Source organism: Tiliqua scincoides, chromosome 2, assembly GCF_035046505.1.
Source record: "Tiliqua scincoides isolate rTilSci1 chromosome 2, rTilSci1.hap2, whole genome shotgun sequence".
NCBI lineage: Eukaryota > Metazoa > Chordata > Lepidosauria > Squamata > Scincidae > Tiliqua > Tiliqua scincoides.
In genome coordinates, this window is record NC_089822.1 from 174,416,854 (window position 1) to 174,442,672 (window position 25,819).

General features: G+C 42.5%; 1 protein-coding gene across 1 annotated transcript in view; it reads right to left on the reverse strand.

Annotated features, from left to right (window-relative positions):
* SLIT3 (slit guidance ligand 3) overlaps positions 1-25,819 on the reverse strand; it is a 534,848-nt gene that overhangs the window by 20,878 nt on the left and 488,151 nt on the right. Inside the window, exons 30-31 of the mRNA XM_066612910.1 lie at positions 23,253-23,390; positions 3,417-3,657 (exon numbers count right to left, since the gene is read on the reverse strand). Of these exons, the coding sequence (XP_066469007.1) occupies positions 3,417-3,657; positions 23,253-23,390 (379 nt within the window). The remainder of the gene's footprint in view (positions 1-3,416; positions 3,658-23,252; positions 23,391-25,819) is intronic.

Genomic DNA, 25,819 nt, shown 5'->3' on the forward strand with positions numbered 1-25,819 from the left:
AAAGTAAACAACAGTGCATACATAATATATTTTGGCATGCTTAGAATAAGCAATAAGCATTCTAATACTATTTCTCCCAATGTCACTGTGCAACTCTTCAGGGAGTATGATAGATAATTTGTGGATTACATTTTGTGAATGGCAACTACAAACATTCCAGTTGGCACCTCTGTGAACTGATATTAAGACCCATATCACAGCTCCTATGCTTATTCTGTGTGAGGAGGTTTTGCTAGCACAAATATTCAAGAGAAAATAAACTGGAAGGACACACTTCTTGTACTACCAGATGCTTAACTGGAAAACTCTGTATCAGGAATCACTGCTCATGTTAAGCTTCCTTCAGATCAGAAGAAAAGTGGGAAGCTCATGAACATATAGAGCTTGAAATGTACATCAAAACTGCTAGATTGCAGCCAAGAGCTGAATTTGAAATCTTGAGTTTGCTTGTTTTTGTAATATATAACCAACACTTCTGCTTTAAAAACCCTCAAAATAGCTAACAAAATTCTTTAAACAGCATAACATTCCACATAAGAAAAATATTATTGTCCTTTACGTCACTTATTCAAGACATTTTTATTCCACATCTTTCATGGTTTGAGATGACTTAGAAACAAATAATAAAATGTAACATAATAAACTTCTAGTAACTTTATTTACCCACAGGCAACATACACATGCCATAAATTGTCAGCATTAAAATAAACCAGCTATTCAGATTTACTTGAATAAATGGTGTAGTTTCATCAGGGTTGATGTCATAGGTTAGTCAGGTAAGGCACTAGCCTAGGGTCTTTCATCAGAGGCAAACTCCTGAAGCCTCAAGTACTGCTAATAGTGGTAGTAGTGACTGTGCCATTTAAGTAGCAATAAAATATCTGACCAGGATTCTCTCTCAAATGCAGGGTTCCAAGAGGGAGTGCATGTGAGCTATTTTATACAAAAAGTGCTTAAGCAAGCAAGTCACAGTAATTTTCTTGTGATTGATATCCTGCTCACCTCCCAATTTTTGCCTGTTTTTCTTAAATAGGCATATTTTTGGACATTTCTACCACCACCAGAGGACTTCAGGATGCTATAGCACCCCAAACAGTCTGGTTGGCATCTTAGAGGCAGGAGTCATTACCCTGGTGATGTTCCTCTACCTGAAACACTATTCTCAAAAAACCTACACGGGCAAGATATGATCTTACTTCCTGTCTGAGACCAAACAAAGAAAATGGCTCCCAGCTACTCCACCTGTTAAAATTGACATTTGCCTACTAATTACTCAGCCAAGATCACATTTCTAGGTAAAGGGGTAGGATGGAGTGGCCAGGTGCTTTCATCCAATCAGGTAACACCATCAAACCTAGGTTCCTTAAGGCCAAGCACATGAATGTTTGGGTTTGTTTTACCAGGTCTGCCATTGGAACCAGCTGCTGGTTTGCAGAAGACACACCTACTTACTTCTCTGTGAGTGCAGGAAGTCAGCATAACTGGAACAATGTAAGATGCTAGCAACAGAGACTGCATTTCTAGTTGACTTGTTTAGGAAATTAATTTTGTTTTGCTTGTTCCTTCCACTCCAAGCCAACTTGCAAACTTCCCTGGTAGCAACACATCGGCATTTGGTGTGCTTTTCTCTCAAGTGGCTTACCTGGCTACTCCTTTTGGACATTACTAATTACTACATCCAGTTTTGTCATGCTAGCTATCTCACAGTAGTCATTCAGTCAAGTCTTGGCATTTTTCACCAACCTACCTGCTGTACTTCTTTCTACTACTTCCACATATTAATTCCCTTTTTTGAGTTGTTTTTAAATATACTTGTTATGTTTTGACTCCTTGCCTGCCTAGTCCACTGTCAGTGGTAATTAAAGTAAGTAGATTTTTCCAACTTTAGATCTGTCCATTTCGGTCAAAGTTTTCAACTCCCAGCATTTCAGCCATAGTTGCCATAACTTTATGGGGAACATAAATTCCCCTTAGCTAATAAATACTCTTTTGCAAAAAAAAAGAGGACTCAAAATATAGAGTCTGATGTAACTACCAAGAACACTGGCTCATATTATTTCTAGTCAATCTATCAACAATGTGGTTTTGACACTGCAAAAGATAATATTTAAAGGATAAAAAATGTATATTCATATACATATACAATGTATTCATATACATTTTTTAAATTGTCAAAATATTCTCAAGCTGTTGAACTGAAAGTGACTTTTTGTTTATTTTTTGCGTTATTTTCATTAGGAGGCACTCTTTAATCCTGTTTTAATAGATATTTAGTTAAAATTACTTTTAAAAAAACTTGACTGGCAATTAACTACCAGATGGAGAAATAATATTTTAACTGCAAAATAAGCTTTGAGAACACCATCTGTGGGAGATTCATGTAGTAAATAAGTCTGGCTTTCATGTTACCATCCAAAGTACATTTTTGTCATGAACCTGTTTCATAATCAAGCCCAAAATATGACCTTTGTTGCTGACTGTGCCTCAGCTCATAAATCTTGAAATGAAAAATGAAATATTTTTACTTTGTTATATAGGCTGAACCAGAAAGAATGGGAGTGGCTTCATATATTATTAAGAAAGATTAAAGCAAAGCTGTAATGTTTCCTCTTTCGATGCCTCATGTATTGGAAGAAATTGTGTATCTCCCCCATTGACTGCACAATCCTATTCCCCTCCCCCACTAGCATTGCGCCAGCAGAGGTTGCTTTGTGGCAGTTGCAAAGCAGCCTCTGCTGATATATGCTGCAGGCCCACTGCCAGAGAGGTCGGAGCAACCTCCTGCATGGTGGCAGATCCACAAAGACCTGCTAGAGCATGTAAGCCCCCTGCAGGGGGTTGGAGGGAGGCGGGTAGAGAGCTGAATGGGGTAGGATGGTGGTGGAATGAGGCAGTAATTGTGTGGGAGAGAGGGCAGATTGAGCCCAGGAGGGGGCAGGTTCAGGGGTGGCAGTGCATGCCAGATCCTAAACCCCTTCCTGGGCCTGATCTGTCTTCAGGGATCAGTAATATTGTTGGCACAGGTTCAAGTTAACCCACAGCAGTTACTGAGGCTTACCCTGAGGAAATCTCCAGTAGCTGAAAATCTGCTGTGGGATACAGCAGTAGCTTACCTTACATGAGTAGCAGTAGCATAAGCTTCAGAAGCTTATGAAGCAGTTGATTAGTTGTCTGCTAAGGAGGCCAGGTGTTACTTTGGGACTATAGTTGGAAGGGGATTGCTCTCTACAGGGAGACTGTTTTTCCTGACATCTCAGTCATACGTACATTCAATATGTGCATTGGCCATTTGCCTAAGTTCTTTGCCATTACCTCTGTCAATAAATGTGCATGATATGGGATAAAAGAAATCTGAAATATATTTCTAATCGGACCACTGTGTTGACTGAAGGCATAGTCTTATCTGTATGACTTACTTGAAGGGAGATGTTTGCTTGAGGGCGGACTTTTGCTGGTGGCAGTTCAACATAGGAATCCTTCCCAACAAAATTGACAGTAATGAGTTTCTCACACTTCTGGCCAGCAAAGCCAGCCAGGCAACGACAGACTGGTTCTTGCTGTACGACAATGCATTGTGCTCCATTTTGGCATTCATAGTGGTCACAGGGGCTGGTCTGGAGTAGAACCATTGGTGGAGGATTTTCACAGAAGAGTCCACTTCAAAAATAAGAAAGAGAATGTTAATCTGAAAGTACCAGCAAGAGCTTAAAAGATACGAGGTTCGAATCTACTAAAATTGTCAACCTCTGCTGATCTATGATATATGGAGAAAATAAATACTGGGCCAATTCTGAATTAATGTTTCATACCCATGTGTTGATTTTTGAAATGATCTCATGATGATGAAAGAGTACATCACAATTGGTTATCATATAACCCTTCTCAAAACAATCCTGGAAAAGTACCCACAGTACTTTGGTTCAGGTACAAAGAATAATCCTGGGGAATAGAAAACCCAAACCTGATATGTACTCATGAGATCACTGCATAATCTGCATGAGCAGAAAGTATTACATAGCAACCAGCCTGATCTTCTAAAACAGAAAATGATCTGTTTCAGATGCATGCTTAACCAAAGAAATTTCAGGCTTCGAAAGAATGCTGTAACAAAATCAAAATATGTGATTGAATTGATGGCTAAATATTCATTTGGGGCCCAAATCCTAACCCACTTCCCAGCTCTGGCATAGCTGTGCCAATGGGACGTGTGCTGCATCCTGCAGTTGGAAGGCACTCACGGAGGCCTGCTCAAAGCAAGGCAATGTTTGTTTCCTTACCTAGGAGCTGCATTGCCCTTATGTCACTGCTAGAAAGTGGGTTAAGATTGCACCCTGGGATAGTTATTCTTGTGACTTTTGAAAATAAAAATATTAAACAACCATTCAAAACTATACCACTCATTTCATGTAGTTCCCTTAAAATATATCCTGAAATTAAACAAATATATTCTATCTGACCTCAATGATTTGTAGCAACGTAGGTTTTGAAAGCAACACACATAGCAGTTCCCATAACTGTGCTGGAAATAAACATTTTGCAAGTCTGTTCAGCAGAAAATTATCTTCAAACAGATTAGAATTGATAATAATGCTAAAGCTGGGCTGACTGAGGTGGTCTTGACAATGGCATTGGAATGTCCCTGGCTGATTTTGCTGGGAGATTTCAATACTGAGGCCCCAATATCGGTTGGCCCAGAATTTCATGGCTGCCATGACAACCATTGGCCTGTCTCTGCTAGCTGTGGTCCTGATTCATGTGGATGGGCACATCTTGGACTTGATTTTCACTGCTGGACAAAGAGAGGGTGGTGGAGAAGGTCACATTTACTCACCTTCTAATAGTGGGGTGTTACTGCCTAGAAGTTACTTCTAATAGGGGTTGTTACTGCCAGGAAGCTTACTGAATTATAGCAAAAATGCATAAGGGGGAAAGCAAATGGAAACAAGGTTGCTTCACTGTTCTGTTCAATTCCAGCTTTACCCAGCAGTTGCATCACTCTAGGTGAGACATAAGGATTTAATACAGGTGGTTGTTCCACATCCACAGGTTCTTTGTGGCAGTTAGGAGCAGTACAGGAGCCAGCTAATATGGATTCCTAACCTCAGTGCTGGTTTGGTAGAGGCAGCACATTCCTAGCCCCAAAGTGGATAAATGATGGGGGGAGGTGGTCTTTTGGTCCCATTGTCTCCTGCCCCTAAGAAAGTTGGGGGGTAATCTGGAGTTTTGCCCTTCTCTGTCCAGAGTAACTTGACAGCTTTCCTCAAGTCCTCTATCTGCTTATTCTCCAACATCCCTATTTCCTTGCCTTTGCCTCACCCTGTTACTAGCTTTCCACTCCATGGGGTATGTTGATTTATCCTCTCCTTCATTCATGTTGATTTATCTTCTCCTTCTCCTCCAGGGCTTCCTTCATCCTCCTCAGGCTTTCCTTCCTCTCCTCTTGTTTTTCTCTTCCCAGGTTCCAGCTTCTCTGTGTGCTTGTCTCCTTCTCCTTCTCTGCAGTCATTTCCCTTCTTGGATTCTCCAGCTCCTCATCTTGCATTGCTCCTCCTTCTCTCTCCTTCATCTTTCTCTTGTTCCTGGTTTCCTCCACCTCTTTCTCTCCCCAGGCTCCTTCAGCAGCCCTATTAAGACACTGGTGCAAGCTGCCCAGGCCTGCCTGATTGTGGCAGCTGCAGTGGTGTCACAAGGCTGAGTGGGCTCAAGGAGGTGCATCACCACACCATCTGAACCTCCCTTTAGCAATATTTGTGCTGCTTTGGGTCCAGTCACTGCACTCTCACTGTGGGTGGTGTGTTTGCTGTGGCGGCTGGGCCTGAAGCGGCCTGAAGATCACCAAAGGGAGGCAGGTTTTTTTTGCATCTAAATCAAAATGAGAGCCCAGAGAGTAGAGGGTGATGTGATCACATGATTACATCACCCCCAAGCTTTCAAAACACCAAGATCAATGTAAACGCTGCCACCCCGGATGCAATCCATGGTAGGAATGCTTCTTGACATCTGTCACCTGTGTGTCTCTCTAAATGTTGATGCCTGGTGACAACAAAATTGCCAGACATTGTAGAACTGAGCAGCTGATCACAGCCATCCTAGGCAGCCTCCCTTGAATGGTGGTGAGCCTTTACAGTTCACAGAGTCAAAATGTGGCGAAGTAGTTCTAGATCAGAGTTTTGAGTAATCTGGACACTAGTTTACATTTGGTTTTTCTCTTTAGTCTATCTTAGTGTCAGGGGTCGAGCCCTTGTCCAACCCCTGCCTTACCTGGCTGCAGGCCAGGGGCAGAACTGCCTGGCCATAGAGCCACCACCACCTCTCCAGTTGACCAGGTAAGACGTAGGGCAGCTGGGTGGGATACTGTCCCCCAGGGCTCACCTGACCTGAGCAGTGAGCAGGGCCTAGTCACCATTAACCACCAAAGAGGAGGGAAACAGGCCAGGGTCAGGGCCCCTTTAAGCCTAGAGAGGGAGGCAGGGGAGGAGCCAAGGGTGTGGCTGGGCAGGATAAAAGCAGGGAGGCCTGTGATGACAGGCAGTTCTGGAGAGGGAAGGCAGGATGCTGGAGCCCCTGCCTGAAGACCAAGGGCCTCAGGTCCTGCCTCCAGGGAGGAGGGCAAGGGTGTCATGAAACCTCTCCCCCTGGCTTGGTCTGAGGCTTCCCCTGCAAGGAACCCCAGGGAGGTGGACACCCGACCCAGGGGTCCCATGAGACCATCCAGCCCACGCTCAGCACCCTGCCAGAGAACGCCCTGAGACCCCCCCTTTTCGGGGCACCTCTCACACTTAGTATTCTAATTTGTGTTAAAAATTTCTAAGAAATTTGCTTTCCCTACTGGGATAAGCCAATGACAGATAATTACTGACAAATAAATAGCTAGTGGAAAGATGTGTGAAGAATGATTGTGAACTTTCAACAAGTTACTCACTTATTCCAAGCATAAACTGTACATTGCAACTTCATATCCACTAAACCAACTATGCTCAATTTTCAAATACTGCTAGACTGGGACATTAAGCAGGTAATGTGGCAAAGCCAAGGAGGAGGCAGATTAATTTCATGGTCTTTTTTCCCCTTCTTCTTTAGAGAGCCTATCAATGTTCCTGCATTTTGCCCCCTGCTCCTCTTTATAAGAAATTTCTAGATTCAACCTACCAAACCATTTGCAATGCATAATGAGCACAGCATTAACTTACTCTGATCATTTGGAACCACTGCAGCTAGTGAATAAATAATGCAACAAAAGTCACTCGACAACACACAGAAGATGGCAAATAGATTCCACAATGCTATATTTCCTGTTTCTATATATCTATGCAACAGTTAAGATATTTATTCTGTTCTGCATTGTTGTAGCAAAGCCTCCTTAGTTGGACTTGGAGTCCAAGCTAGCAATTAAAAACAAATTTGATGTCACAGAAATGGTGTATTCCAGATCCTATGTTTTCCAGCAACAGCCTCCCCACCCTCTTTCTCTCCTCAGACTTGCACCAGCTAAAGAACTGGTCTGGGGAGACCCATTGTGGAGCAGGAAGCTTATGGAGGTGTAAGGGGATTTAAATCCCCTTTCCCCTATGAAGTTTCCCGATCTGCTCCTCCACTGAATACAGCGCACCTGATTTGGGCACAGCTGCATGGGGAGGGGGGGGAAGGAAGGATAGGATTGGACCCTTAATCAAGATCCAAAACACAGAGTAGCCATTAGTAATTAGGGGCCTGTTCCTACCCATGTATTAGATGAGTAACAGATTTTGTGGTGCCAGCATTTAAACAAATGAGAGCGCAATCAAATTTCCAACATTTCCAGCACTGGCATAGCGGTGCCAGTGGGACGTGCTGCATCTTGCAGTTGGGTGTCACTCACAGAGGCCTCCTCAAAGTAAGGGAATGTTTGTTCCCTTACCTCAGAGCTGCATTGGCCTTAAGTCAGTGCTGGAAAGCACTGGCATAAGGGGTTAGGATTGCACCCTGAAGATACAATTCATCTTAACTAAATTGCTTTGTGAATTTTTTTCTGTTGAAAAGCAGTAAATACCTATTGGTATAATATTCCTAATGCTTAACAACAATAATAATTTTTTGTTCTTTATAACATAATTATTCTTAATAATTATAATAAGCGTCCTATGCATCAATAGTTAAGGGCTTGGACAACCTTTTCTGCTTGTTTTTACCTGCCATAAAAATTCACCTTCAGTTATAAACCTAGAATAACCAAGAGGCAAGCATCAAGTGCCATGGAGTTAGAATCTGTGCTTAATAAATTCTGTCCAAAACAAAAATGGAAAAAAATGGAAAATATCTTTCAGAGGAGAGCACATTTCCCAAATACATAGCATGATATTAGCCTAATTAATACAGGTAGTTTGTATAATCTACGATTAACTGCATGCCTGCTGGGATTCTGCAACAAGTCTTCCTAAATTGGATCCTTTAATGACTACCCATCACTCAGTTTCTTACAAAAAGGGTGCCATTTGTATAAGAACTGACTGGTCCTTCAAATTGATGTCTGCTAATACTGAACTTTAATGCCTCCCCCCCTTTTTGGCACCACCTTCAAAAAACAACCAGCCCAGATACTACTGTTTGATGCTGACTTTTTTCCTCAAGATTGTTATAAAACTAAAAAAATATTGAGTATGCTCAGTGTTTTGCACAGAAAAAACTTAATAGTCAATCTTCAGAAGAAAACAGTTTATCATCTTTAAGCCTTTGAAATGATAACAATGGTTTATTGAAAGACAATTGGTAGTGTGGTTTACATCATTTAAATATTTGGGGTAGGTTAAAGGATGACATAACCCTTTTATTTTGTCAGTAGGGAGGTAATAAAGCCTTTTCATGTAACAGTTCAAAGAACGTGTTGTAGGAAATGTGGATACATGGTGTCAGGTCAGCAGGGGAGGATTGCCCTTGCTTTCCTGATAGCAGAATGGCATGGGAGCATAGCATAGGGAGATAGCAAAAGAAGCAGGCGATCTCAAACAGAGCCAAAGAAGCAAACACAGGCTTGTTTGTTGCAGAAGCATGCAGAAGAGTAGTCAAACGGTCCAGAAGTCAGGGATACAGCAGGTCACAGTCACGAGAAGGCAGTCCAAAATCAGTACACAAACCAGCAGCACGGCACACAGACACTCCACCACAACAACCCACACCTTGGTGTCTGTGCTTGCCCCATATAAATGTCATAAATTTCATACAAAAATGTGTGAAAATATATACCGGGGCCAGACAATCAGAGTAGGGTGACCTCATAGTGACAAGACAGTCTTGTGACCCACTCTGATTGGCTGTCCAGTGGTGCATTGCACCACTCCACCATAGCCTACATGACTCTGCGCACATCTTCCCAGAGTCATGTGACTCCCACCTGCAACAGGTGCAGCTGATTGCATCAGCAGTGCTGCCTTGCTGATTGCTTCACACCAGGCCCAGATATCAGGACCTTCTGCCACATCCTGGCTAATAACAATCTCAGGCCTGGGATGCCAAAAACCTGACACATAGAAACTATTTAGACCAGAAGAATCAAATGTAAGCCTCATGGGTTGGATGTGGGCTGCAGGAGCTCTTTATCCAGACCTCAGGCTCTCCCAGCACCACCATCAGCTGCTGACTTGTGCTGAGTGTCATTGCTGAAAGGGCAGTCCACATGATAATTGGGCTCTCCCATATCTTGAAAATATGATCAAGTTGTGTGCCTTTTCTCTTTTGTCATTTACAGATAATGAGTCAATGAATTCCTGAGAAAAAAGTGCTTATTTCTGGTCATGACCTGCTTAAGGACATCCAGCCCTCAGCAAGAATCATAAATGCTATTTGGCCTGCTGTATGAAATGGGTTTGATATCCCTGAACTAGACAATGAGGAACATTTTATTTGGTGGTTTTCTTATATTTAGGAGAGAGAAAGCAACTGTCAGGCAGCCCGATCCTAAAGGTGGAACTGCCGCCAGGTGCCAAAGCAGCTACCACTGCATCCTGCAGTTCCACGGCAGCCACTGGAGATACCTTTGGGGGAAGGGAACTTTCGTCCCCTTCTCCCAGGGAAAGCCCCAAGCCCTGCAATGGGGCTTCTCAAGTCTGTGCCAGCTATTTTGCTGGTGTAGACTTGATTGACTACATGTTGGACTTTCCGGCCTGACATGGAGTTCAGGATCTGGCAAAGCAGAGCTCTGCAGGTTCCACCCCCTCCTGTCCTGGTTCCTCCACCTGTCCTACACTCCCCCCATCCTTCCCTGCCGTAGAACACTTCCTCCCCCTGCCTCGAGGCTCTCACTGCTCCCTGGAGCTCTTACCTAGCTCTGGGAGGTGTACGGCCAGTGCTGGGCTGGTGCTGACTCAGTGCAGGATGTCGCGGATGTGCCTTATGGTACATTTGCAACACCCAGCACCAGCAGTTGGTGCTGGCCGGGGTCAGGATTGGGCCCTTATTCATTCTAGCATAGCATCTCTCCTAGTGGCCCTTGTGTGTGTGTGTGTGCGTGTGTGCGTGTGTGCGTGTGCGTATGTGTGTGTGTGTGTGTTTAAAGATTCTGAGCACCTTTGGAATAGGGAACCGCTGTTTTATTCCTTTGCTATGTAAATTGCTTTGAGAACTATTCCACTGAAAAATGGTACATAGATACCAATACGAATAATAATCTTTCTAAACCATTTCAGTGACATCATACCAACATGAAGGTGCTATTAAACTGTTATCCCACCCCATTCACGGACTGGCTTCATTGCTCCGTCACCCATGACAACTATTTTGCAACCCAGAAGTGCTGCAGCAGCACCACTATTTGTATATCTAACTAGTGGAATCTGAATCTGACATCTGGTCCCAACTTGTAAGAAGTGCCTATGGCTTCAGGATTAGACTTTATGATTCTTGTTTACTTAAATGATTGCTGCTCAGATTCCTTTGCTGCAAACTTTCACAGTGGGGGAAACTTTGAAACAGCAACATAACAAAGAAATAAAACAACATGTATTATACGAAGCTCAGCAGTTGCAATATATGTTTCCCCTCTAGAGTGACATCTATCAGAAAAACAGGTGGCTTGCTAAAGGAAAGGTTTAACAAGTCAGACTCTACTTACTATGGGTTCATGAGTTGTAAAGAGAGTTCATGCAAAGGTGAAAACAAATTTAACACAGAGTCAATATCTGGGAATAGGAAGAGAACACGCTATTTATTTGAGGAGTACACATACTAATAAGCAACCTCAGAGTTGCCTACACAACAGCTATCAATAAAGAATGATATAACCTGTATTTGCCCTTGCTCTACAGAGGATGAGGTCAGATTTACTGAATGTGGAAAGCAGCAGCCTTGTATGCAAGTGTTTAAAATCCACTTCCTCATCCCCCTTTCTCTCATTTCCCCATCTGTTCTTCCTGCTTTCCCTCCAGAGTGCTGAGCAGGATTCTGGAGCAATGTGGCAACTATCTCAGAGAGCAAGGGCAATGTGGGGGGCTGGCCCACCCAGCCAGATTGATGTCTGGTACTGGTGGCAGTGGTTGGATAGTCAAGAGAAATTTGCTGCTGTTGTACCAGCAGTCCCATCTACATACAAATGAGAACATCCTCAGAGACTTCTGTATCATCATGTGGCTTCTAGGGAATGCTCCCATTGGCTAATACGGAGGGCAGGAAGAGTTGCTGTGGTTGCATTGGCAGGATTTTTTTTTTTTAAATTAGATTGAGCTGTTACCATTGTTGCTCTCTGTGGATGATTGCTGTGGTGTATTTTTAGTAACAAGTTCTGCATTGGGCTCCATACTGAATAAATGGTAGATACTGCATTTCCCAGTCTAGTTTAAGGTGTGATGAAGCAAGTTTACTTAGCCACCATTTTTAAATGTCTTTTTTTTTTTTTTTTTTTTGCAGTAAAATAAATCCTTTTGTTGTACCTTTCACCATTTCCTCCGTTTTCCTTTCCCTGCCAAATTATACAGCTCTGCCATTGGCCACCAAGCAGGATCCCTGCACATGACTGTTTTTCGCTGTGTGTGCATGTGACATGTTTTAAAACCACTCCCATTAACACTCCCAGCCTTAAACAAGGGTCCAATCTTCTCCAACTTTCCAGTGCTGACACAGCCATGCCAACAGGATATATGCTGCATCCTGCAATGGGGAAGCAGTCAAGGAGATCTCCTCAAGGCAAGGGGAGCATTTATTCCCTTACCTTGGGGCTACATTGCGGCTGCATGGTGCTGTTCAACAGGATTGGGTCCTAACAGAAATAGTTTCAGTTGATACCCCATACTCCCTCATACTTATAGGAGCTGTTTCTCCTGGCCCTAAGAAGCCAGAAGAGTCAGATTTCCCAGCCTGGATTTGAGCAAAATTACTGAAGAAATAAGTAAGCACTGCATGCTGACTGCCCTAAGTAAGCAAGCAAGTAGCTAATAGCTCCTCTAGGCAAAAGGACTGTTCCGTATTTAAATATGATGCCTTAAAAAAAGACATTCAAGAACGTATTTATTTTAAAATGTATATCCTGGCTTCCTAGTTAAAAAGGAACTCATCAATACATCAACTATTGTAGAAACCTGGCCCAGGGTAAAACTGATTTGAGAAACAAGCACAAAGTTTAGAGGTAAAACATTACTGCTGTAAACAATTACGGAGTACAAAATCTATCTATCCATGCCTGCTTCTTCACTCCTTCTATTATCTGCCATGACAGAGGATTAGTATAATGTGGAAAATGTAAAGGCAGACTACACTCTCCATAAGTTCTTGTGCTAAGGAGGAGTGGTGCTGATGAAAATCAAGGCTCAAAGAGATACCCTTCCAAATTTCAGTGCCCAGATTACAATAGGCTGCAACAGATATTTGCCAGACTCCTCTCCAGTCTTCGTTCAGGACCATTAAAACCTGACATTGACTGCTATTTTGGTTGGGAAACCTCATGTATTTTGCTGGTTCTATGCATGAGTTTAGAAGCTGCAGTTGGCCACAGCTTCCCAGTATGCAAAAGCAGCAAAACATGTACAAATTATACAATGGTCTACATCAGTGCATAGCTAGCGAGAGGCGGGGGGGGCAGTTCACCCTAGGTGTCAACCTTGGGGGGTGGTGACACCACAAGTGATCAAAATCGCTAAAATCATGGTTTTTAGGAATAATACCATCAAGTTATATACCATTTGATGCAGAATTTACAGCGGAATGCAATGAAAAAACCGGAGTGAAATATCTCCATTCTAACAAAAGTTATGGTCAAAAAACAAAAATCCATGGAGCCCTATGGAAAGTAAAACTGAGTCATATCATGTGTTTACTCATGAGTAGGTAAGTGTGCCTTCATCCACTGTAAAGGGCAGGCTGAGAGTAATCCAGCTACATCAGAATGGTCCGGATCTGATGAACACAGCCCCCCAAAAATACCAGAGAAGGAAGTCCCTCCCTCCAAGTTGATGAATGTATTGAGCCCTATGGAAAGCGAAACTAAGCCACATGGTCACATTTACTCAAGAGTAAGGAAACGTGCCTTGGCTCATGGTCAGGTGAGGCAAAGGGGAATGTGAGGTGACCTGAATGGTTCTGATCTGATGAAAGTGGAGCTCAACAAATGTTCCAGAAGGCAGCACCCATATTAGAATAAAACAGAGGCTTGAGCTGGTAAGGTGAATTTTTTTCTATTTTAGACTTGTAAAGCTAGGTGGGTCCTGATAGTGATATGGTTTAAATATAAGAACTTACATTGAGCTGGGCACAAGGTGGGGTTGAAAATCTTATTTTTTTGTATGGGAAAATTTTGTTTGTATTTTGTATTTTTTGTATGTATTTTTTTTGTATGAGTGGTTTTTTTTGGTATTTTTTTTGTATAACAAAAAAAAAATCTTATTTTTTGTGTTATTGCAGGCAGGACACTTGGTGGAACAGGGCTGGCTTCCCCTTACTCACCGCAGACACTCACGCATAAGTCGATCTCACAGATAAGTCGAGGGCAGGGTTTGAGCCAAAAAATCATGGCATTTTCAATGACAGTCTGATAAGTCTGGGGTTAAAATTAGGGGGGGTATCTGACTACAGTTTTGTCTGATTTTATCGGAGGCCAGATCCTGAAAAATAACCTGCCAATATTTGTTACCTAAGAACTATACAGTCTTTATTAAATATATAGTAAAATATCATAAAATACATTTTTATTCTTTTTAAATTCTGGTCTTTGCCACCTTTTTGTTAACACAATCAGAGTAAGTGCACTGTAAACAACATACTAGTAAAGCAACCTGGGGTTCATGTACCCTCAGGGGCACTCAACAGGACCTTTAGGGGTACTTGAAAAAGAATGGAATAATGGCAGAAAAAGGCAGGTAGTGCTCCAGAATGCCTTGGAGGGCCAGCAAGGCAGGAAGGGAGGTAGCTAGCTGGCTGTGAAAGCTCAACCAATAGCTAGGTTTTGGTCATCAATTCATCTATGAACCAGTGATTGAAAACCAGCACAGTAAAAACGCTGAAACATAATATGGAAAGTGATCAATCACCCAGAATTTCTCAGCACACTTGCGGTACAAGAGAGTGCAAAAGCATAGTCTTCAGTTCTTCAAAAAGATGAAAAGAGAAAATACTGTGATGAATACATGAAGTCTGGGCTTTCATATAGAGGAGATGAGGGCTTGTATTATTAATACGGTTTAGCGGAAGCGGAGTGCAAGCACTCCACTTTCACTTGTGAAGCTTCAGGGAGCCCTGAGGACTGCCACACAGGGCTCCCCGCACCCCTGAAAGGCTGCAGGAGGGCTCTGGTAAGTGTATGCAAGCCCCTGCAGCCCCCCTGAGCTGCGTGATCCTGGGGATCGCCGCTGTCTCCTCCCTGCCTCCTGGCTGCCCTCATCCCTTAAGGGGAAACAGGCCAGGGCCCACAGGCTGGGGCGTCACAATGCCCCAGTCTGAAAAGCCCCGATCTACCGTATTTGTTTTTCTTTAATTTACCTATTTATAATCATTTGTTTTAATTTGCTTGATGATGTCACTTCCAGCCATGATATCACTTCCAGTGGGTCCTGGACAGATTGTCATTCTAAAAAGTGGGTCCCGGTGTTAAAAGTTTGAGAACCATTGCCTTAACTCAAAATGGACCAATGAGACATTCTTGGGCTGGGTCGGTGGGTGGGTGACACCCTAGTGACCAAAATTGTGGAAACTGTGGCTGTTAGGAATAATACCATCATGTTATATACCATTTGATGCAGAACTTCATCCATTGCTTGTGGGGAAATATTCACTGCATTTATTTTCTGGCCGTTATAATTATTCATTTCAAGTCATGTCTATTACTATCTCTCAGTCTCACCTACTTCACAGGGTTGTTGTAGGGGAGAAACCATGCACACCATCTTGAGCTCTTTAGAGCTGTGGTTCTCAAAATCTTAGCACCAGGACCCACTTTTTAGAATGAGAATCTGTCAGGGCCCACCGGAAGTGATGTCATGACTAGAAGTGATGTCATCAAGCAGGAAATTTTTTAAACAATCCTAGGCAGCAACCCTAGTTTCATTTACTATCATTGTTAAAAGCATATACAGAGTAGCCTGTTAAAAGTACAGATCTGTAATATTTCCCTGATGCAGTCACATGCCACCCTCCTAGTGGGTCCCAACCCACAGTTTGAGAAACAGTGGAAGGGTGGTATAAACATGTAAAAAATTAATTAATTATTAATTAATTAAGTTGTATGAGGGTGACAAAAATTTATGGGCGCCAGGTGTCAAATTACCTAGCTACACCACTGGTTGACATTCAGGTTTCATGATTTATACGGAACTTCTTTTAATGTAGAACTTTTGTCATATTTGGTGATCATTACATGTGACATGCAACAGACCTTCTATCAAATCGTTAGAAGATCATCATGTGCTTCCTTAGACTTCAGCTCAGGTACTATCACTAGCTGCAGTTTATTACAACTCTCCTCATTTCCATTCCCATAGGCCTCTCAAACAATCTGTCTCTTTCACTGGTGCTTACACTTCCAAATAATTACACGGTTAATGCCCAAGGCATGTGCTACAGCACCCTCTTGTAAATGAATTGAAATTGATTTTACATGCACACACATCATAGAACTCAACTCTGTTGTGCTCACAATGTTTGCAATCGCTGTCTTTACAAAAAAGGATTCAAAATTCCCAGTAGAGCATCCTGCCAGGAAAATACAGAAGGCCAAATTCATGTAAAGAATACTAAGTAGAAGGATTTTGTTAGCAGAATGTTAATCTTCCGTTTGGGCAACTGCAGTGCCCCAAGAACAAAAAGTTGACTACATAAGAATTTAGGCTTCACTGCTCTACAAATAATATAGGGACAAGACAACAGTTCTGTCCAATTTCTGTGACTCACATTCTGTTTACATATGAGCAGAATTAATTGCTTCTCACCCTTTCCTCAAAGAATTCAAGGTGGTAGAAATGGGATAACTTGTTTTACCCTCACATATCCCATAAAGTATGTTAGTTTGATAGATTGTGATTTGCTCAGACCTATCAAGGGAGAATTATGGCTCAGTAAGACTGGAATCCAGGTTTTCCCCATAATAGTTTACATAAGCAATCCAAATTTCCATGTACGAGATTGTAGATTGCTTATTTTCATTGAAATAATTGGTATGTCACAATATGGCTTTTTGTTTGACAAGATCAAGAATACTGCAGAGGCACAAGAAGAGGGCAAATAGGGTACAAGTAAGCAACAGATAATTGCAAATCTTACAGTGCACATCTACTCAGAAACCCCATTGAGCTCAATGGAGCTTAGACCCAGTTAAGAACAGAATTGCAGCCTCAGTAATAGGTATGAGCAGTCAGGACATCCTAAAAACATTCTAGCTATTCATGGCCTTATCCTAACTAGCACCTCTGGAACAAGCATTCTGTCGGCATGAGACACTTTCTGGCAGTTGCAAAGTGCAACACATCAGAGAGTGCAGGCTGGCCGCTGCCAGAAGCAGCAAGAGGCCGGCTCTGTGCGGCAGCAGACTAGGCAGCTGTTGCCCCAGGTAGGATTGCACAGGAGGTGGGAGGGAGTCAGGGGTTGGGTGGAACGGGGTGGGGAAGAAGAAGAATTGAGATTAGGAAGCGGGTGGGTTTGGCAGCAGTGGCGTCTGTGGAATCCAAGCCGCCTTCTCAGGTTTGACCCATCTGCATGGGTCCACATGGACTTGCACTAGGGATATTGATGGCTTAGGTCTCAGTAGACCCACCAGGCTGGCAGGGACTTAACCTGGGGCAAGGGAACAAATGTTCCTTTCCCCTGACTGAAACTCCCCTGCGGAATGCAGCAGATGCCATGCTGGCGCCACTGCATTGCCGCAGAGGGAGTTATGGTGGATCCTATACACCTTTTCCTGGGAGTAAGCTCCACTGAACACAGTGGGACTTGTTTCTGACTAGACACCATAGGATTGCACTGTTAGTATTGTTTTAGTATACTGGGTCATATTAATGTTCTATATTGATTGTGCAAGCACCTTTACAGTACAACTTGCGACAATTTAAGCCCAAGCCAGGCTGTTCCGCTACTCATGCTTCTGATGTATGTTGAGAATGTCAACATGCTCTGACACTTGTTGGTCGTCTTTACATTCAACTTAAGGTTGGCTTTGGATGTAAACAACTTCCCTGAAATCTATGATTTCTTATATGCATAGTGCTGCTCACCACATCAAAGGCTATCATCCTAAAAGCAACTGGTTGTAGCACCACATTACTTTTAAGCATGTTACAATTCCATTAATGGTTAAAGGTTATGTGCCACCAACAAACAGATGCTTTTAGGAACCTATGCGATTAAAGAATTTTGATGAGAATATCCATTAGCCTTTTTTGTGCAACCAGCATAACTTCAAGGGGAGACAAGACAGGCAGAGTGGACAAAGAAATTCAGTTGCTTATCTTAGCTTTTGTAAGCACTGAGCTCTGGAGACCATGGCCTTACATCACAGAAAGAATCAATACCTGTTCTTCAAAATGCTAAAAGCAGAGAAATGGGAGAGGAGTATGTGGTAAGGACAACAGAAGGACGACGATGAAATTGGGGAAACAGTAAATTGCTTTGGGTTCAGTGCCAAGGAAATAAAGTTCTACATTTCTATTTTAGGAAAATCCATTTAGTCCAGTGTTATTGCTGTCTTGCTGCATGTATATCTGTATGCACGCACATGTGCTTGCATGTATGTGTGTTCCCAAATACAGAAAATATTTGTCTGGAAGAAAGTAATATCTAACTCCCAGGCAGTGATAAATAAATCCATTTGGCAAAGTGCTCTTATCTTTGACGTACAGTGAGATTTCTGGAAGACTGGTCTATTGGCAGCTGTCAGAATTAGACTTCAAATTGTCAGACAGGGCCATGGAGATCTTGTCACCAAAAGCAAAGCACTATTATGACCATCAGAATCTTATGATTTCAGAGTGGTAGGGTATGATAGGGAGGAGGAATGCTATATGACACAGAACATAACTTGATTTTCTCAGTTAGCCTCTGTGTTAACCCCACCATACTCATGCACACCTTTTCAACACTTAAGCATTTAAGGTTACTTTAACTGTGGTGAGTTTTTATCATTCTCTCATACTAAAAGCTTTGCTTATAAAGGCACCCCCCATCAGCTGTGGACCCAGTAGCCAGTATTCAAATATCCATGTTTTCAAAAATCCCCGTCACCAGTTATGGACCTGGCTCCTGTGGCACCCTGGAGCACAGGTTTGCAATGCTGCCCCTGCATCATGCCCCCTCCCCAGGATACTTATTGAAGCATACGGAGCCTCATGCGGTGTTTGGGACTGCTGCAAAAGCCTTCTGAGGTTTCTGACGTGGTCTTAAACAGTACTTCCTATTTCCCAGAAGTACTATTTAAGACCATGCTGGAAGCCTCAGAAGGCTTTTGTAGCAGTCGCAAATGCTGCACAGGGCCTTACCCACCCCTGGAACAGCTCTGGAGTGCAGGCAGAGGTGGCAGCAGCACAGTGGTGCCACCCCCACAACGCCTGCAGGTGTGGCACCTAGGGCTTTTGCCCCCCTGCCCCCCAGGCCAGCCACTGCCCATTACACACCCTCCATTGCACAAAAAACTGAACTGCTTGGAAGTTCAGCTTGGAAGAAATTACAGGAAGTGTTTCCAGCCTTCCTGACACTGTTCCTGAGTCTTACTGGTTCTTTTCTAACCACAAAATGGAAGCATGAAGCACTCACAGAAAGTAAGGCAGAGGACTGAAAAGAATGTGCCACTAAGGTCTTTGAACTCAATGATAAGTGTCACAGTCTTTTCAGCCCTCTGCCTCATTTCCTGTGAGAGCCTGTGAGTGCTTCCTTGCTTCCATTTTGCAGTTAGCAAAGACCCAGCAAGACCCAGGAATGGTGACAAACAAAAGCAGATAAGTAATCTGCTGCAAACACAAGCACATAAGTAATTTGTGTGATGGGGAGCACGATGGGGTATTTTTGAACCTTTTTATAGGGTTCCCTTTTATCTACAGTTTCCATATTTGCAGGGAACGGGCAAGGAACAGCATCCCCTACAGATATAGGTGAACACATGTATATACACTGCTTTTATCCTCTGCAAAACAGGCATAAACATCAGCATCAGACTAATAAATCATCCTCTGTGTACTTCTCACTTGAAAACATTTGAACATATATAATTTGAGTGGTGAATCTATTGTGCCACTGCACTTATTGTTCTGGGCAGATTATTGTTCTGGGCAGATTATTATTATCCGGGCAGACTTATTGTTCTGGGCAGATTCACAATCGTCTCTGAATTTAGCATGAGGAAATTCTCTTTTCCCTGTTGGCAACTAAAGGGGTTGGGCACAGCATTGACTGGCTGGCCATTGTGACACCCATCTTCCCCTGCTCCTAAGATCCGTTTTTCAAGTTTCAAAAAAGTCTTTGTGATTTTTTTTTAAAGAAAATAAAGCACCAAAGAAATTTTTAAGCAGAGGAATATGCAAGGTGTTGGAAGCAGAAGGCACATGGAAGTGTTCAACCTGCCTGAGCCGTGGAAGGAGGAAAAAAGAGGAAATCAGTGTTGGAATAAGGGCAAATACATGTGCCAGTTAAAGAGAAATGTCATAGAGTTACTCTGTTTGCCTTACTATAGAAAAACGTCCTCACTCCTTTTTGTAGGTATGTCTGTATGTACCCTAAAGGCTGCAATCTTATGCATGCTTCTAGCTAATGGATGTTCAATGGGAGAAAGCCCTATGGAACACAGCATGACTTTATGAGTAAATATGCAGAGAACTGTGGTCTTCATGTGATTTAGAGCAAAGAATGTTTGTTCAAACCACATCCACCACACTTAAAATGTTATGTGGGTCTTTTCCCTAACACAGTATCTTTCCAGGTATATTGAAGGAAACACTCTAATGGCATTTGTCATGTTTTAGAACTTTTCTCTTAATCCTTAAGTCTATTGTACCGCCCTGTAACCATTACAACAAGAAAACTGAAGATGCAATTCAATACAATTAATTATAAATGTAATTAATATAATTTACGTCTGTTGGGAAGGATATTATGCTAAATACCTAAATACTTACTGGCCCTTAGTTTTAACAACAACAATTGGGTGCACTCTGTATCCAATGAGACAAAAACAAAACAAAACAACCAGGTTTGTGGTCTTTGCAACAATTCTGCCTTAAAGGTTTCAGAATGGCACAGACTGCTTTTTTAAATAGGCAGTGCTATCCCTTCCAAAATGAATCCTTTTATTCTAGTTTTTGATACATGAAATCCCTTTCCTGAAAGTCATATTGTCTTGGGGTCTGCATAAACCAAGGATGAATGCAATGACTTGTTTTGTCAAGACAGGAAGGCATAATTCAGGTTGTCACCTATTACTGAGAAGTGAAAGCTGCCATGCTTGGTGGTAGTTGACTTATGTTTATTTTATTAATAACTCCCTTTCTATCCATTGTGACTGCTGCACCTGAACCCAAACAAAAGTAAAAAATTATTGACACCAATAATGTGTACATATAACAAGTCCCTGTCATTTGGCGGTATGCTTCTAACCATTCTCTAAAGAGTCACTGAACCATGAATATAAGAACATAAGAACAGCCCCACTGGATCAGGCCATAGGCCCATCTAGTCCAGCTTCCTGCATCTCACAGTGGCCCACCAAATGCCCCAGGGAGCACACCTGATAAAAAGAGACCTCATTCTGGCGCCCTCCCTTGCATCACGCATTCTGACATAGCCCATTTCTAAAATTAGGAGGTTGTACATGCACATCATGGCTTGTAACCCATAATGGATTTTTCCTCCAGAAACTTGTCCAATCCCCTTTTAAAGGCGTCCAGGCCAGATGCCATCACCACATCCTGTGGCAAGAAGTTCCACAGACCAACCATACGCTGAGTAAAGAAATATTTTCTTTTGTCTGTCCTAACTCTCCCAACACTCAATTTTAGTGGATGTCCCCTGGTTCTGGTGTTATGTGAGAGTGTAAAGAGCATCTCTCTATCCACTCTGTCCATCCCCTGCATAATTTTATATGTCTCAAACATGTCCCCCCTCAGGCATCTCTTTTCTAGGCTGAAGAGGCCCAAATGCCGTAGCCTTTCCTCGTAAGGAAGGTGTCCCAGCCTCGTAATCATCTTAGTCGCTCTCTTTTGCACCTTTTCCATTTCCACTATGTCTTTTTTGAGATGCGGCAACCAGAACTGGACACAATACTCCAGGTGCGGCCTTACTATCGATTTGTACAATGGCATTATAATATTAGCCGTTTTGTTCTCAATACCTTTTCTAATGATCCCAAGCATAGAATTGGCCTTCTTTATTGCCACCGCAGATTCATCGACACTTTCATCGACCTGTCTACCACCACCCCAAGATCTCTCTCCTGATCTGTCACAGAACCCATCAGCCTATATGTGAAGTTTTGATTTTTTGCCCCAATGTGCATGACCTTACACTTACTGACAATGAAGTGCACCTGCCATTTTGCTGCCCATTCTGCCAGTCTGGAGAGATACTTCTGGAGCTCCTCACAATCACTTCTGGTCTTCACCACTAGGAAATGTTTGGTGTCGTCTGCAAACTTTGCCACCTCACTGCTCAACCCTTTCTCCAGGTCATTTATGAAGAGGTTGAAAAGCACCAGTCCCAGGACAGATCCTTGAGGCACACCGCTTTTCACTCCTCTCCATTGTGAAAATTGCCCATTGATACCCACTCTCTGCTTCCTGGCCATCAACCAGTTCTCAATCCATGAGAGGACCTGTCCTCTAATTCCCTGACTGTGGAGTTTTTTTAGTAGCCTTTGGTGAGGGACCGTGTCAAACGCCTTCTGAAAGTCCAGATATATAATGTCTACGGGTTCTCCCACATCCACATGCCTGTTGACCTTTTCAAAGAATTCTATAAGGTTCGTGAGGCAAGACTTACCCTTACAGAAGCCATGCTGATTCTCCCTCAGGAAGGCCTGTTCGTCTATGTGTTTTGAGATCCTATCTTTGATGAGGCATTCCACCATCTTACCCGGTATGGATGTTAGGCTGACCGGCCTATAGTTTCCCGGGTCCTCCCTCTTTCCCTTTTTGAAGATAGGCGTGACATTTGCTATCCTCCAGTCTTCTGGCACCGTGGCCGTTTTGAGGGACAAGTTGCATATCTTAGTCAAGAGATCAGCAACTTCATTCTTCAATTCCTTAATAACTCTTGGGTGGATGCCATCAGGGCCCGGTGACTTATTGATCTTTAATTTATCAATGAGGTCTGAAACATCTTCTCTTTTAACCTCTATCTGACTTAATTCCTCGGTCAGGAGGGGCCATTCGGGCAGCGGTATCTGCCCGAGGTCTTCTGCCGTGAAGACAGATGCAAAGAACTCATTTAATTTCTCTGCCATCTCTAAGTCTCCTTTTATCTCCCCTTTCTCTCCCTCACCATCCAGAGGGCCAACTGCTTCTCTGGAAGGTTTCCTGCTTCTAACATATTTGAAGAAGCTTTTATTATTCCCCTTAATGTTGCTGGCCATGTGTTCCTCATAGTCTCGCTTGGCCTCCCATATCACCTTTTTACATTTCTTTTGCCATAGTTTATGTTCCTTTTTATTCTCCTCATTAGGGCAAGACTTCCATTTACGGAAGGAAGCTTCCTTGCCCTTTACAGCCTCTCTAACTTGGCTCTCTAACTTTACAGCCTCTCTAACTTGAAAAATAGTTCAGTGGGCCAAAAGCATCATACACAGAGATCAGGATTTGTCTGGAAGGAAAAAGGGAGACGCTGCTTACCTGAATCCTTGAGGACAAACACAGGTGTACCCATTGACAGCATCTACACACAGTGCACCATGGCGACATTTGTGTTCCACACAGTCATCATCGTCAGTTTCGCAGTGTCTGCCACTGTAGCCAGGTAAACATTCACATCTGAAACAAGATCATCAGTGATCCCATAGTGATCAATAAGCACTTCAAGAAGCACACTTCAATAAGTACAAGAGCATTCAATTAGACAATTCATGATATGATAATGAAAGCATTATAAAACTGAAAGCAAAAGGGCATTGCAAAAAATCTGATGATGAAACAATATTAACATATAATTTATTTTTCCAGAACATAAAAGAAAGCATGATACAACCTTTGGTTTGTGCAGGGCTTCTGAAGCTTATTTATGTATGTGTATCTTTGAAGTATAGTGGGCCCTCCTTCTCTACAGGTTCGGCACCCACGGATTTTACCCAACATGGCTGCCAACTCATGCTGGAGGGCCTCACATGAACTTCCAGATGTGACTGGAAGTGCATTCCAGTCATATCCAGGAGGAGTTCTGAGACACTGAGAGGCTGCGCAAAGCCTCCCAGAGTCATAGAATCATAAAGTTGGAAGGGACCTAAAAGGTCATCTAGTTCAACCCCCTGCCTGTAGAAGGAAATCCTCCCAGAGCATGTCTAGCAGGTGCTTGTTGAGCCTCTGCTTGAAGATTTCCGGTGAGGGAGAATTCACCACCTCCTTTGGCAATCTGTTCCACTGCCAAAATACCCTTACTATCAGGAATTTTTTTCCTGATATCCAGTTGAAATCTCTTCCCTTTCAGTTTGTACCTGTTGGATCTAGTTCTACTTTCAGAGGCAATTGAAAACAAATTTGTCCCTTTTTCCATATGACAGTCCTTCAGGTATTTGAAGAGCGCTATCATATCTCCCATCAGCCTTCTTTTCTCCAGGCTGAACATACCAAGTTCCCTCAACCTTTCCTCGTAGGACTTGTTCTCCAGCCCTCTGATCATCTTTGTCGCTCTCCTCTGAACCTGCTCCAGTTTGGCTGCATCTTTCTGAAAATGAGGTGCCTAGAGGTGGACAGAGTACTCCAGGTGAGGTATAACCAATGCAGAGTAAAACGGAACCACAGCTTCTCACAACTTGGGAGCTACAGTTCTACCAATGCAGGCTAAAATAGCATTTGCCTTCTTTGCAGCCCCATCACACTGCCTTTCAGAAGGCTCCAGCAGGCCTTCTGAGGCACAGGGAGGTTGTATTTTACAGGAAAAAACACACTGTTTCAGAGGCATCACTTGTAGCTAGTTGTGGATGGCTGCCAACAAGTACAGAAGATAGGGTAATGTTACATAGTAAGGTAATACAGGTGACATATTGAGAAATCGTAGCTGAGTTAGGAGATGTGAAATGTGTTAGGACAATTAAACCGAGATTTAAAAATATTTCTCCATCAGGTGCAGGAGGTTTATCAAATGGCAAAAAAAAAAAAAATACTGATGAATGAATTTCATAATATTCTCAAGATATTCTCAATATTCTCAAGATTGTTATGAAACAATTTATCTTCATTCTTATAATGGTGCTCATTGTTTTTATGTTCTTAATATTTCTCACTTTTAGGGTGCAATCCTAACCCCTTATGCCAGTGCTTTCCAGCACTGACTTAAGGGCAATGCAGCTCTGAGGTAAAAGAACAAACATTCCCTTACTTTGAGGAGACCTCCGTGAGTGACACCCAACTGCAGGATACAGCACATGTCCCATTGGTACCACTATGCCAGTGCCGGAAAGCACTGACATAAGGGGTTAGAATTGTGCTCTTAAGTGTAGTTATGGTACTGGAAGCAGTGTGACGATTAATTTCTCAGATCTTGATACGAAGATAAAACAATGAGGTAACACCATAACCCTACCTTTAGATGGCAATTCATTCCCAGAAAGAAAGTGGTTTAGAGAAACCCATGTAACAGCAAACATATATAATTATATTTATTTTTATTATAGTTGTTACATTGGTTTTGTTAAAGTTGTGTCAGCATTTCCATTATAAACTCTATTTTCAGAGGTTTATTTCTCAACCATAAAATATGTACTCTAGGCTGAAATTTGGTATTGAGAATCTCAGACAAGAGGGAGCAGATCTCTCTGGAAAACTGGGCAGCCTCTCAAAATCTTAGACACTATGTTTTGGACTGGCTTGAATGTATTTCATCCTATAAACCACATTTCAAACCTCCCAGCTGGATGTTACTCTACAGCTGGGAAATAATAAGCATATCATTCAAACCAGAAAAGAAGGACATCTATTACTTCCCCCATTTAGCATATGCTATGCATTTTTGAGACTGTACTTTCATTTACCTCTGAACTCTAGATATCAACGTCTTATTTAAGTCTAATGCAGGCCTTCTAATTCTAGACCATTTTCTTCTTTGCAAGAAAGTCTGGGCGCAGAAAGCTGGAGAAAGAGCTATTATCAAGATTTTAAAAGGGAAATATGGGGCAAAGATTATCATTTCATTTTTGGAACAATCCTGAAAGGACCTTACAGCACTAAAAAAAGTGTTCTGGTAGCGT